The 12,620-nt window shown below is 30.5% G+C and overlaps 2 protein-coding genes across 2 annotated transcripts; one reads left to right on the plus strand and one right to left on the minus strand.

Moving 5' to 3' along the window:
* Positions 1–1,466: 1,466 nt before the first annotated feature.
* On the plus strand, positions 1,467–3,919 carry LOC101495363 (uncharacterized). Its single transcript, XM_073369381.1, has 2 exons — positions 1,467–2,671; positions 3,265–3,919. Exons 1-2 carry the CDS (start codon positions 2,321–2,323, stop codon positions 3,862–3,864), a joined length of 951 nt encoding a protein of 316 aa, XP_073225482.1. The 5' UTR covers positions 1,467–2,320; the 3' UTR covers positions 3,865–3,919.
* Positions 3,920–7,102: 3,183 nt separating this feature from the next.
* LOC101507436 (large ribosomal subunit protein bL19c-like) lies at positions 7,103–9,475 on the minus strand. Its single transcript, XM_004506637.3, has 5 exons — positions 9,233–9,475; positions 8,499–8,729; positions 8,322–8,408; positions 8,080–8,213; positions 7,103–7,307 (listed from the first exon to the last, which is right to left on the minus strand). The coding sequence occupies exons 1-5, from the start codon at positions 9,362–9,364 to the stop codon at positions 7,208–7,210; spliced, it is 684 nt and encodes a 227-aa protein (XP_004506694.1). The 5' UTR covers positions 9,365–9,475; the 3' UTR covers positions 7,103–7,207.
* Between the last annotated feature and the right edge of the window lie 3,145 nt (positions 9,476–12,620).

Below are 12,620 nucleotides of genomic sequence, written 5' to 3' on the forward strand. Positions count from 1 at the left end.
GTTTTGGTATTCGACATGTGTTAGTATGACACTTTAATTATATTCAATTAATTTATTTTTTTAACTTAAATTTGACAATCTCAATTTTTATTGTAAAAGGGGTACATGAAGTTAGGAAAATGAAGCAAAAACACAAATGGTGTAGTCAACTATTGACATTTTTTTATAAATACCATCACTTATTCCTACATTGTAACTCGCACCAAACCACTTCGAAATGTGAGTGGGATTAATTTCAAGATGACTTACAACCTAAACCAATGTATGTATATTATTAGAGTCATACAAAGAAGTGTTTAAAGATACTTGTGAATAAATTAAAAAAGAAATAAAAGTAAAATATTATGTAAAAAATCAAAATTTAAAATTTTAAAGAGTTAAATACACCACTTTTAAGATTGAATTTCTACTTTTAGTATCTTAACAAGCACCCCAACATTTTTCAAATTATTAAAGTGGTCCCTAAACATTTGTAGTTCAACAACAACAGTTTTTTTCTTCTTATTTAGTATTATAGTGAATTTATTAAAATCACAAATTATCGTCGTGATAACAAATATACACGAACAAATACTATATTTAGATTTGGATTCACTAATATATGAATTCAACATGAAAAAGTTTATATACGGAAGGTTTCAAAATTAAAATTAATTGAATTCCACTTAAAAATATATCAATGTATTTTATTAAAATATTAATATTTCTTATTTTTAACAAATTTGAATAATAAAAGATATCGTTTTCATATTAGCAATCTTCACCGATTATTTTTTTTATGATATTTTTGAAACTTACATGCTAAAAAATATCTATATAGTTGTTTAATTTTTTTTTTCGTTGGATCTTTGACCCTCCTTTAAAAATAAAAAAAACCACATCCTACCCGCACTAACTAAAAGACATTATATTTGTCATTTATTTTCACTTTCACAACTCCTAGACTTAGAGAAAAAAGATTTAATTAACAAAATATAGCAATTAGTAAAATCAACAAAGTTTTTTTGTATGAATACATTTTTTTTAGGAAGGTATGAACAATTGTTAAAAAGGGTTGATTAACATCTTTGAATCAATGTTATGAAGCTGCAAGATGCGGTCCTTTTTATTTTGAGTTTTCACAATATTTTTTGTTATAGAGTTTTTGACAATATGAAATTATATAGAGAAATGAAGATAAATAATTCATGATTAATAATTGAGGTGTGTCACAACTCACAAATTAAGATGAGAATATATTGACTTTTTTATTTATAAAAGAAAATATATTGAAATTAAAATATTAATACATACAACAAACTTATAAGAACATATCATTAAAATTATTTTGATATACATAAAAGAATATTTTAATACATATCATATATCAATTTTAATATATATAATTTTGTCAAAAAATATTAGTTTTCAATATTTATAAATTATACATTTTTTAAATAAACATTTTAATAGTACAAAGCATAAGTGTCTTTGCCTCTTTGGAGGTCATGTAATCCTATGCATTCACTTGACACCTCAATCTTGGTTGTGTGATTGAAAATCATTCATTTTTTCAATGATATTTCACCATACATTTTTGGCTTTGCTCTTTTGTTTTAATGTAGGTGTTTTGTCCTTTTGATATTTATTGCAAAAATAATTTTGGCTTATAATACCATATTTTATTTTAAATTAACATATTATCTACTTAAGTTTATTAGATTATAACATCCTATAATAATAAAAATAAAACCAATGTCACCTCGTGCAATGCACATTTCTAATAGTTTAGATACTCGATGGAAACCACGATCTAAAATGAGGTTATTTTTGAAGATTATGCAACTATTTTGGATCCTTGAATATGATTGGTAATGTCACTATAATCTTTGAATGTATGAAATTTATGAAAATATCAGCTAATTGTGTTATTTGTTTGTCAATGGGGTTCTCAAAATTTTCAATTATTAGTTAATCAATTTGATCATCAAATGTATTTTCTATTTATTAATTGAGTCCATAAAATTAATAACAGAAGACACACTCAAAGACATGTGTGAAGTTTCGATACATTTAAGATGTATTATGTAAGACCTAATTCAACTTTGAACGTATTTAACTCAATTTAACTTTGCATATATAGTTCAAAGATCAAACTAAATGTTAAGTTATATTACTAATACTATTATCCCTATGATAAATTTCTCATTTTACAAACTTTCCACACTATACCAAATGGTAATTGCTATAACAAAAACGATACTTGCAATTACCAATATTGACTGCAGCATTGAAAAGTGAGAATGCAAAGAAGTCTGAAACATTGACAAGTAAGGAAGATATGAAGGCTGCAATATTGAAAAGTGAAACACCAATATTGACTGCAGCAAGATATGGCATAGTTGAAATAGTTCATGTGCTTATAGAAAAAATACCAAGTTCCATCTACGAAACTAACTTGAAAAATAAAAATATATTATTAGTGGCAGTTGAGAACAAAAGGACCGTTGTTGTTGAGTCATTAAGGAAATGGTTTGAAGAGTGCAATTTAAAGGCGATATTTGATAACCTAATCCAAGATGTAGATGATAAAGACAACACAGTGTTACATTTGGCAGGTACACCAAGTGATGAAGATTGGTACATATCTGGAGCTGCCTTGCAAATGATGTGGCATGTCAAATGGTTTCAGGTATTTTTTTTATATATAAGCATAAGTATAACTCCAACTTGACCATGTTAAGATTGATTTATCAAGTACTTATTTAGAATTATCTTCTTTCACATTTTTAATTTGGATTAACGCATCTTTAAAAAATCGACTAGTAACGTCAGAGGTGTGTCTTATCTTATAATGTATTTTAAAGTCTCGTCTCTTTTGAATACAAGATTTATATTTCTTCTGATACACTCCAACACCTCTAGCACTCTAGATTTGGTGTGTAGATAACATGGTGAATGACTCGATAATTTAGCTTTATACCATTTTACACTTTTAATTGGACTTAACCTATGTTTTAAAAATCAACTTAGAGAGATGACCCTTCTTTTATAAACCATTTTCATGTTATTTCTCTTTTGAATGCATGACTTTAGCCATTCCTACTATCTTTTAGTTTAAACACCTGTTAAAGTGTATAGAAAAGATTATGAAAATAGTTTATGACATATAGTTTTTTGACAAGTCTAACTTTGAAAGTTGAAATGATTGTCATTGATAGAATATCTCTTGATAATTTGATATACTTTTACTTTAACTTTCTAACTACTTGCATCATGAAGCAGTATGTGAAAGGACTAGTCCCAGATCATTTCACAGTTAGAACCAACAATATGAAAAAAACTGCAGGAAACATATTCAAGGAATCACATAAACAGCTAGTACGAGATGGTAATGCATGGCTAAAGGACACATCAGAATCTTGCTCTGTAGTTGCAGCACTCCTTGCAGGTGTTTCCTTTGCTACATCAAGCACTGTACCAGGTGGCAACAAAAGTGAAACAGGTGAACCTGCATTGGAAGGAAAGCCTGCATTTGATGCATTTGCTTTGTCATCAGTAATTGGCCTTTGCTTCTCTATCACTGCACTCATAATGTTCCTTTCAATACTCACTTCTCGAAAAGAAGCCAAAGATTTCAGAATTGATTTGCCTAGGAAACTTCTTTGGGGATTGAGTTCCCTTTTCTTGTCCATAGTTGCAATGTTCACTACTTTCTGCTCTGGCAATTTCTTTTTGATTGACCAAAAATACAAGCACATTGTGCTCCCCATTTATACATTCACTTGTTTCCCTGTGACTTTGTATGTAGTACTCTACATTGATCTTCTTAGAAGTATTCTAACCAAAATTCCAATGACAACTGATAAGGGTGAAGACTTATAAATGTGTATAATGAATTGAAAATGTGTTTAATTTACACAAATAATAACTAGAGTGAATTGAGTACTACTACCTATACTTGTAGAAATTTATATATTTCTGTCTCATGTTGGATTGTGCTTATTTAAGTAAGATTCTAATATCATGTGCTCTATCAATGCTTAAAGCTAATAGATTATTTTGTCATTTACATCCTTTATTGTCACTTTTCTACATGTCTAATTGATAATTAGCAACTACTTAATTTTGACTGGTTAGTTACTATTAAGTGGCTTTATTGCACCACATCAGATTTAAGCAACCCACACTTTCATACTTTTGCCCTAAACGATAGTTGATTGTAACATAAAAATCTATTTTTAATTTCAATGCATTCATACTTTAAAGAAATCAACCTGCAACCTAGATGAGTTCAAAATTCAAATGGGAAAAAATGTAATGAAACAATTGCTTATTTAATAGAATTTTAAGAACCCAATAAGCAAGTTACATCATAAGTCTCTTAGATTTTTCAAGAACAAAAGGGTGAAAAAGTAGTTATCGTAGGTTTTGCAGTCTTTTCTTTAACAGAAAAGTTAAGCTGGTGAGTCAAGTTGAGCATAAAAAACAAAATGAACAAGAACATTAAGTAGCAAGAATATTGAGAATTTCAAAATTTAAAATAGGGTGGCTAAGTTTACATATCAAAGTCAAATTTTAACAATAGTATAGATAAAATAAGGTATAGCAAACTCCTTTTTTGAAGCCCATCATTGGTATATAGAAAAAAAAAATAAAAAAAAAAATAAAAAGGAAACAAAAAATAGATTGATGTGCACAATTTCGTGTAGACCAAAGCCAAAATTGATATATATTTATCCATGAAGCAAATTACATAGTTTTGTTAAGAGGCAAGGTTGGGGCCCGGGTGGACACGGGCTAAGCCATCAGAGTATCTCCACCGGTAATAGGCTGAGCATTTGCTCCAACTTCATATTGTTTTCTAACTTACATAATTTACAAGACCAAGTGTTGTGCTTGGTAGTAACATCTTTTGATTGTTGTGAGCAACACAATTCACATATAGGCGCTAGGCGCTAATGAGTGCATTAATCCAGCACCATTCGCATGCATTAGAAAATGTTACAAGACCATAGGTAGTGTTAATTATATTCTTTTGAAGGAATAAAAGTCACATCACTATTTCAAGAACACAATGATAAACCTCAACTTAATGTACTTTGTAACAACACAAAAATGAATATGAAAAAAAAATTATGAGATGAATGATAGATGTATAGTTGAATACTTATTTTATTTAACAAAGTGCACATGAGACACTCCCACATTGCAGGTTCTTCATAATGAAGCATTCTATTAACAACAGATAGTGACCTAGATGAACATGATAAATTTGAAGAACTAGATCCTAATTGATAATTTGTTTGAGAACGTGAAACACTTTCTAATCCAAAACTTCTTCGTTGAGACCAAGTCTGATGTTCATTGAGACATCCACTTTTTGGTGTATCTATTTTCAAATCAACAAATTTAAGGTTACTAGATGGGTGAACTAGTAAACTTGAATCCTTGTCACGACTACTTTTTCGAGATGTCAGATCCAAAGATAGAGTAGAATTGTTTTTTGGTCTCAAGCTTCCCACACATTTCCACTTATTTTCAAGCTTTTCAACAAATTCGCTGTTAACATCTTCGTGATCTGATTTATCACAAGATTGAGAACCACACCATATGTCATCTTGTAATCTCCTTTATGCAGCCATTACAGCTGCTTGTGCTGGAGTAAGTGACTTCATTATAACATTATTGCCACCAATATGATTTGTTCCAGAGGGAAGAAGAGATCCCAACTGTGATCTCTTTTCCGCAGCTTTGAGTGCAGTATTACGTAGAGATAAGAATGGAGGTTGACGAGAATAACCACCCAAGCGCCTTCCTGAGAGGTCAAATTCCTCAGCAGTGCCGTTTATCCCCTTAGAAATCAACTCTTCACATTCCTGTGCGTGATTAGTGAAATGGATAGAGGAACACAAAATAAGCAAATCTAATAACCTGTTATGAAAGGAAACAATTATTTAGAATAATCATAAGTAATGGTAAATTAATGGTATCACTTTTCAACGGTTATTCTACTAAAAATTGTCCAATGGTAAAATATTTATCCACTAAACTAAATCGAATTACTCAAAAATAGAATGTGAAATTGTGAGGGTTCTGTAAATATCTTCTAAGCAATCTGCAGTTTCTACAATGACCAGCAGCAGTTGGAGGTAAATTGCAAGAAAAATAAAGCTCTATCCACATGTTATTTTAGTGTCTTTTATTTGTTATTTGTAATTATTTAGATTCTTAGCTAACAAAAAATGTTTAAAGATCAACATTGCTACGTGTCAACTACAATCAACAATTTGAGAACCGCTCACTATGTTATATGTTGATCATAACCTTGTTAATGTTTAGGCAAAAGCACACAGTAACAGCTGCATAAAGCACCATGGCAAATGTTAAGTCAAACTATTCTTTTATATGTGACAGATTAGCCATTAGTGTAAATCACAAACTTAATAAATTATAAAAGAAAAATGATCTGAATCTTCATATCAGTGAATTTTAGTTCAACAATACTGCAACCCCTCTTCACCTTATAACAAAGTATGAACTCAAGCCTCAATCAAAGTTGAAAACAATAAAAAACATGAACTCAATCAGAATTCAATACATAGACTAAAATGTGCAAACCAATCATCAACTCCTCAATCAATTCAAACCATTTCAGTGCATGATTAGTGTTGGAGAATTTAATGCGGTGTTGGAGAAGAATGGAAACATTGAAAGGACGGCAACACGAATGGTTTTCTGTGGATTTGATTTGATGAGATAAAAACGATTAAACTTGTTAATAAGTATTATAGAATATTGGCCAATAAGTTAAAGAGGGTTCTTTAAAAAAAATAGTTTTTGATTAATGAGAGATAAAAACCGAGAGGAGGGTCACCATTTTTTATCATTAAACAGAGGAAGAGGGTCTCATTTGAATATCATAATAATCAATTTGTCAATAAGAATTAAAGAATATTGGCCAATAAGTTAAAGAGGGTTCTTTCAAAAAAATAGTTAAATAATCTAGATTGAGGTGCTCTTAGTACAAGATTTACTGTGGTTTCCTGCCAGGAACTGTTAGAGGAGATATACGCCCATGCATCCTCTTTTCAATTTCATATGGACGATAAATAAATCTAAATTGACAACAAAACAGCAGAATGCAAATTAATACGGATGCCTATACGAGTATGACAAAATTATGAATCACAAAGTTTCAAACAGGATAAAAGTTTGGTGTTTGTTTTTATTTAAGCGCATTCTTTTTCTTCCTCGCATAGTAGAGTTTGGCTCTTCTCACTTTCTTCTTGTCCAGCACCTTTATCTCCTTAATGTTAGGTGAATACCTGTCACACATATCCCATAGCTCAGATATAAACACGTATGTAAGATGACCGACTTCAAGCACAATCAACTTTAAATTGGAATCACAGCACAAAACACATAGCACTTGATTTCATGCACACACAGACACGCATTTAATTCATATTCCAATAATATGAAGTGTTTTCAAAAGCAACATAACGTGTGTTTGAATAAGTTTTTGAAATTGGTGAGCTCAAAAGTTCTTTATGAACATAACTAATGAGCTCATAACTAGAATTCAAAGAACTACCATCACTGCATAACCGGGTTCTTAGCGAAGCAATTCTTTTTATTCTCTTTTTTGGGTGGCAAGTGAAGAAATTTAAGTATTTCCTAATTTAACTACACCCTCCTTAAAAGCCAACAGAGACAGAAATCAAGGACTATGTTAGACCAGTTCAAAATAGCATGTACTCAAGCAGATATATAAATGATAACTCGGTTCTACAAAACTCCGGTCAATATGTGGTTTAGGAAAGGGTTAGGGTCTCAGAGGCAGTGTATCAATTGCAGCTTGCAGAAAATGGCAGTTTGTTCAAATTCTGCTGCAATACTATAACCGCTATTTAACAAAACTTTGTACTCAATTGCGTATTGTTTAACGGTAGTAATTTATTAAAATTCCGCTATAGCTGCAATTTTTTAGTGCTGCACAGGGGTATTGATGATCTATTGCTATGCCTGTGAAAGAGGCTGGTTTCAAGTCTACAAACAGATATACATAAAATATTAAAATATGGAAGGTAAACCTACAGTGGGAATAGATATTCAAGCCCAGTCCCAGCCACCGTCCTTCTAATCATGAATGTAGAATTGAGTCCAGCATTACGCCTTGCAATAACAATCCCTTTTATAATAGAAATGCGCCTCTTGTTCTCTGGCACTTCCTATCATATCAGACATACCAGTAAACAAAATATTATATCATTGAACAAATACAAAATAAAGCACAAGTGTGAATGAATGACTGAATCTTCAAAAACAAATTTCCATACCACTTTGAGCTGCACAGTATAACCAGGCCTTATATCAGGCACCTCTTTTTGTGCTTTCACCTCCTCCACTGCTTCCTTGTCTAAAATCTAAAGGGTATAAATAAATACCAACAATTTTCACAAATGATTAAACACAATGAATCCCTTTATTTAAAAAACCACAGAGAAGTCACATGCCTGCATAATGTGCCTTGCAGTTTTATCTAATCTCTTAAATTTGATGCGAGGAGGCACTTCTGGTTCCAGAATGGTACTATCTTGAGAAGAAGAATCAGCTGAATTTGTCCCGGTCGACAAAAACCTATTTTGAGGGGCATGTAGAGAATCATGCTGAAATGAAGCCAATCTAGCTAAACCATTACCAGACTGAACTCTAGAAAATGCATTAGTCTGAGGAAACCCTGTGACCTACACAAGAAATCATGACAAAAAGCTATAAGCACCCTAAGATTTTATATCCCAAATTTCCATAGCTTATACGAAAGGGCAGAAACTAAACTGAAACACAGAAGTTATGTAGCACTGACAAATTAGATTGAAAACGTGTCTTGTGTCTGATTTAGTCGGTATCAGACTCGTGTTATTACATTCAATTGATTTTATTTTACAATATTATATATAGTGTCTATCATGTTCATGTCAGTGTTAATGTTTATGTTTCATAGCACATGAGCATGAAACATGGAAAACAAAACAAATCCAATCTAACTATTCAGGTCATCTTCTATTCAATTATTCACTCAACCAAGCATAAGAACCAATATTAAAATAATTAACAGCAAAACCATAAAATTGCAGTGTGGGATTATGATCAGTAAAATAATAAGCAAGCTTTAAATCACACTTCCGAATTATAAATCTATAACTATAGGACATTGAAGGAAATGACTGAAATGAAGAGAAGCGCTTACGGGGATCGGAGAAAGACGAGAGGTAAGGTTGGAGAAAAAGAGTGATTGGACATAGGTCGGAAATTGAAATTCCGGTGGAGAGCGAGTGAGCGGTGAACGGAGAAGAGACGATAAGAACCTTCGTGAAGCCATGACCGGTTCTCAGACAGAAAGAAGAAAAGCGCAGTTTAGGGTTTATGGCTTGTGAACGTGCCAGTGTTTTGTGATTCGGGTAACCGATCGAAAAAATAATCCGATTCACGACCCGAAAATTCAGGAGCTTAGTCATCTTTTTTTTTTTTTATAGCTTAGTCATCTTTTTTTTTTTTATAGCTTAGTCGTCTTTTTTTTTTTTTAGCTTAGTTATGTTTTAGATGTTATTAGTTTTCTACTCATCCTCACCTATGCCTCTCACTTCTTTAGTGTACTTACTATTTTACTTTATTTATTATATATTAAAAGTTAATTTTTTTTTTCATTTACACATTCGAAACTTTAATAAAAATAATTAAAATAATTTTAAATTTTTAAATTTTAATTGATTATAAAATTTTTAAAATACAAAATAAATTTACTTTCGAAAGTTTAAATTAATTTGAATTTTTTGAAATACAATTTATTGTATTTCTAAAATATTTTTAAAGCTTTCACCTTTAACAAAAGTTTCAAAATGCAAAGTTTGAAACTTTTAAATTTTCGAAATATAGAAATTTTAAAAAGTTTCAAAAATAAAATTTTTCGAAACGTAGTTTTACATTTCGAAACTTTCGAAGAAGATGACAGTTTCGAAAATTTTGAATTTTATCTAAATTTTTGAAATGTAAATTTTGTTTTAAAATAGTCGCATTACTTTTTTTGTAATGTCCTAGAAAATTTTGTACTATATAATTTTCTATTTCTATTTTGGAATTTCTTGAATTTTCTATTTCGAAATTTTCCTATTTCAGAAATTTCGTATTCTTTGAAATTTTCGACGTCACCTTTAACAAAAATTTTAGAACTTTCAAAAATTTGAAACATAACATTTTTGTAACTTAATTTTACATTTCAAAACTTTCGAAAAAAAATAAAACTTTCGAATGTTTCAAAAATTTAAAATTTTACTCAAATTTTTTAAATGTAAATTTTGTTTCAAAATAATGACATTATTTTTTTTGAAATTTCCTTTTTAAAATTTTTTCTATTCTGGAATTTTTTATTTTTATATAAAGTAAAAAGGGTAAAATAATCTTTTTAAGTGTATTAAAGGGGTGAGAGATATAGATGTAGGGTGACAAGTAAAAAACTCATGTTATTATTATTGGTTTTTTTTATAACATATGTTACTATTTTTTCTTAACCTTGTCCACATGATAATAGGTCCAACATTTAAATAAATAAAAAAAAACCTAAAGAAAAATATATTAACAAATCTAACACTTTTCACAAGACGTGTAAAGAAATATATCAAAAGTATATAGTATCATAAACATAAAATGAACGGGAATCACACAAATACGACTCTCACCCAAAAGTGAGGGACGCCGACAAACCCCTTATACTTTTTATCTCATACAAATTAGTAGATTAAACTGCCATGGACATAATTTTACCTAAAAATTCCTCTCATATATTTTAATCTATCACCAAGATACATTTTTTAATAGGTTCAACCACTCCTATGTAGACCAACCAAACACACACAATCCAAATAATTATAAGATGAGTTGAATCGTCTTACCTCATGAAGCTAGATCAGAGAAGAGTTGTATGTGTTAATGAATCTGCATTGGACACGCCACAGGAACCTCAAACCACCGAATAAGAAATTTCCACCCCTCACCAAAAAGCGGACATGAAAGAAACAAGTGCAAAGATGACTCATTTCATCCGCATATCAAAGAGTAGATACGATTTTTCGGAGGAATAGTACCACGTCTCACCAAATTATTCTTTGACGACAACTACTCATCTAGCAGCCTCCGCACAAAAAGAGATATCTGTAAGATTTATGAGTCACATATGTAATTAATTAATAAAGTGTGTTAGGGTCATTATATAATTAGTCAATAAACTAGGGGTCAAATAATATATAATAGTTTATGGCTAAAGAGCATAATAGTTATGAAAATTAATAATGTAGATATCAGGCAGTTTCTAATTTAATGAGGGGCTGAATTGGAAATACTGCAATTTGGGATATAACTAATAATAGTTATATATAGGGGTAATGGTCCCCAAGGCAAACACAACAAGACTATTCAGTTTCAAAACCCTAAAGGAGAAAACTCTCTGGTTCTCTCTATCCCCATCAAGAGAGCAAGGTCTTCAGGGTGTTTTACTGAGGAAGATCACCAAACCCATTGGCTCTATCATCATCATCCCAGGATTTCATCGATGACAATTCCCACAGGTACGCTTCCGCCCTTGGTTATTCATCATGTAATTGGCATGGATAGTTAACAAGTGGTATCAGAGCCTACCATGTTTAATTCATGATGAAATTCGGTTATCGTCTTTGTTTTAAGATTCAATTTGGGAATTTTGACATGATTGAAATCTTAGGGTTTGTATTTTGGGAATTTTGGATATATATATATATTATTTTCCTGCACTATAGCCTCAAGAATAAGGCCTAGATTATTTTGTTGTACTTACGGTTCATTCAGGCAGCAAAAGGCAAGAACAATTCTTTTTTTTTTAAGTTTAACATTAGAATACTGTCATCGAATATTATGTCAGTTGGAAAATAGAGACAAAATTAACAGGAAACAAAATTATTCAACAATAATAATAGCTATACTTGATCTAGATTATCATATCAAAGATCAAACGACTTGTATTCAAAATTTTAGCTCCAATTCCTGATTGCATGATTGAGTGAATGCAGGAAGTCTAAATCACAGAAAGCAATTAAAAATACCGCAAATTTCATCTCTGTTCGATTCATGGGGTTTTCTCTAGAATTTTTATTTATCAATTTGTTGAGTTATTGGTGGCTAATTATAAGCTTATATGGTTGGAATCTTGGTTATTGGAACTTATTCTCATCTATTTTGGAACAACTCCAAGAACCAACACTAGAAATTTTTTAAATGAAATTATATCATATTTTGTTCATTTTTCTCCAATATAATTTTTTTTTTTATTTTTAATATTATTTTATTTGGATATAAATATATTTTTTAATATTATTTTATATATTAAATATATGTTCAAGTCAAATTTGACACTTTTGAATGAGTTAATTGAAACTTGACGTCGCCAAAGTGACCTCTCTTGTCAAAATTGCTCGTGAAGAGTATCAAATGGTTGTGTATATGCTTATTCATGCGGGTATTGACCGGCCCAAAGGAAGGTTAACATTTGGCAGAATTGCATGTACACCTGCGATGATAAATGTGTGACAATTATTTGGTATACATGTGAG

The sequence above is a fragment of the Cicer arietinum genome, chromosome 5, assembly GCF_000331145.2.
Source record: "Cicer arietinum cultivar CDC Frontier isolate Library 1 chromosome 5, Cicar.CDCFrontier_v2.0, whole genome shotgun sequence".
In the NCBI taxonomy this organism is placed as follows: domain Eukaryota; kingdom Viridiplantae; phylum Streptophyta; class Magnoliopsida; order Fabales; family Fabaceae; genus Cicer; species Cicer arietinum.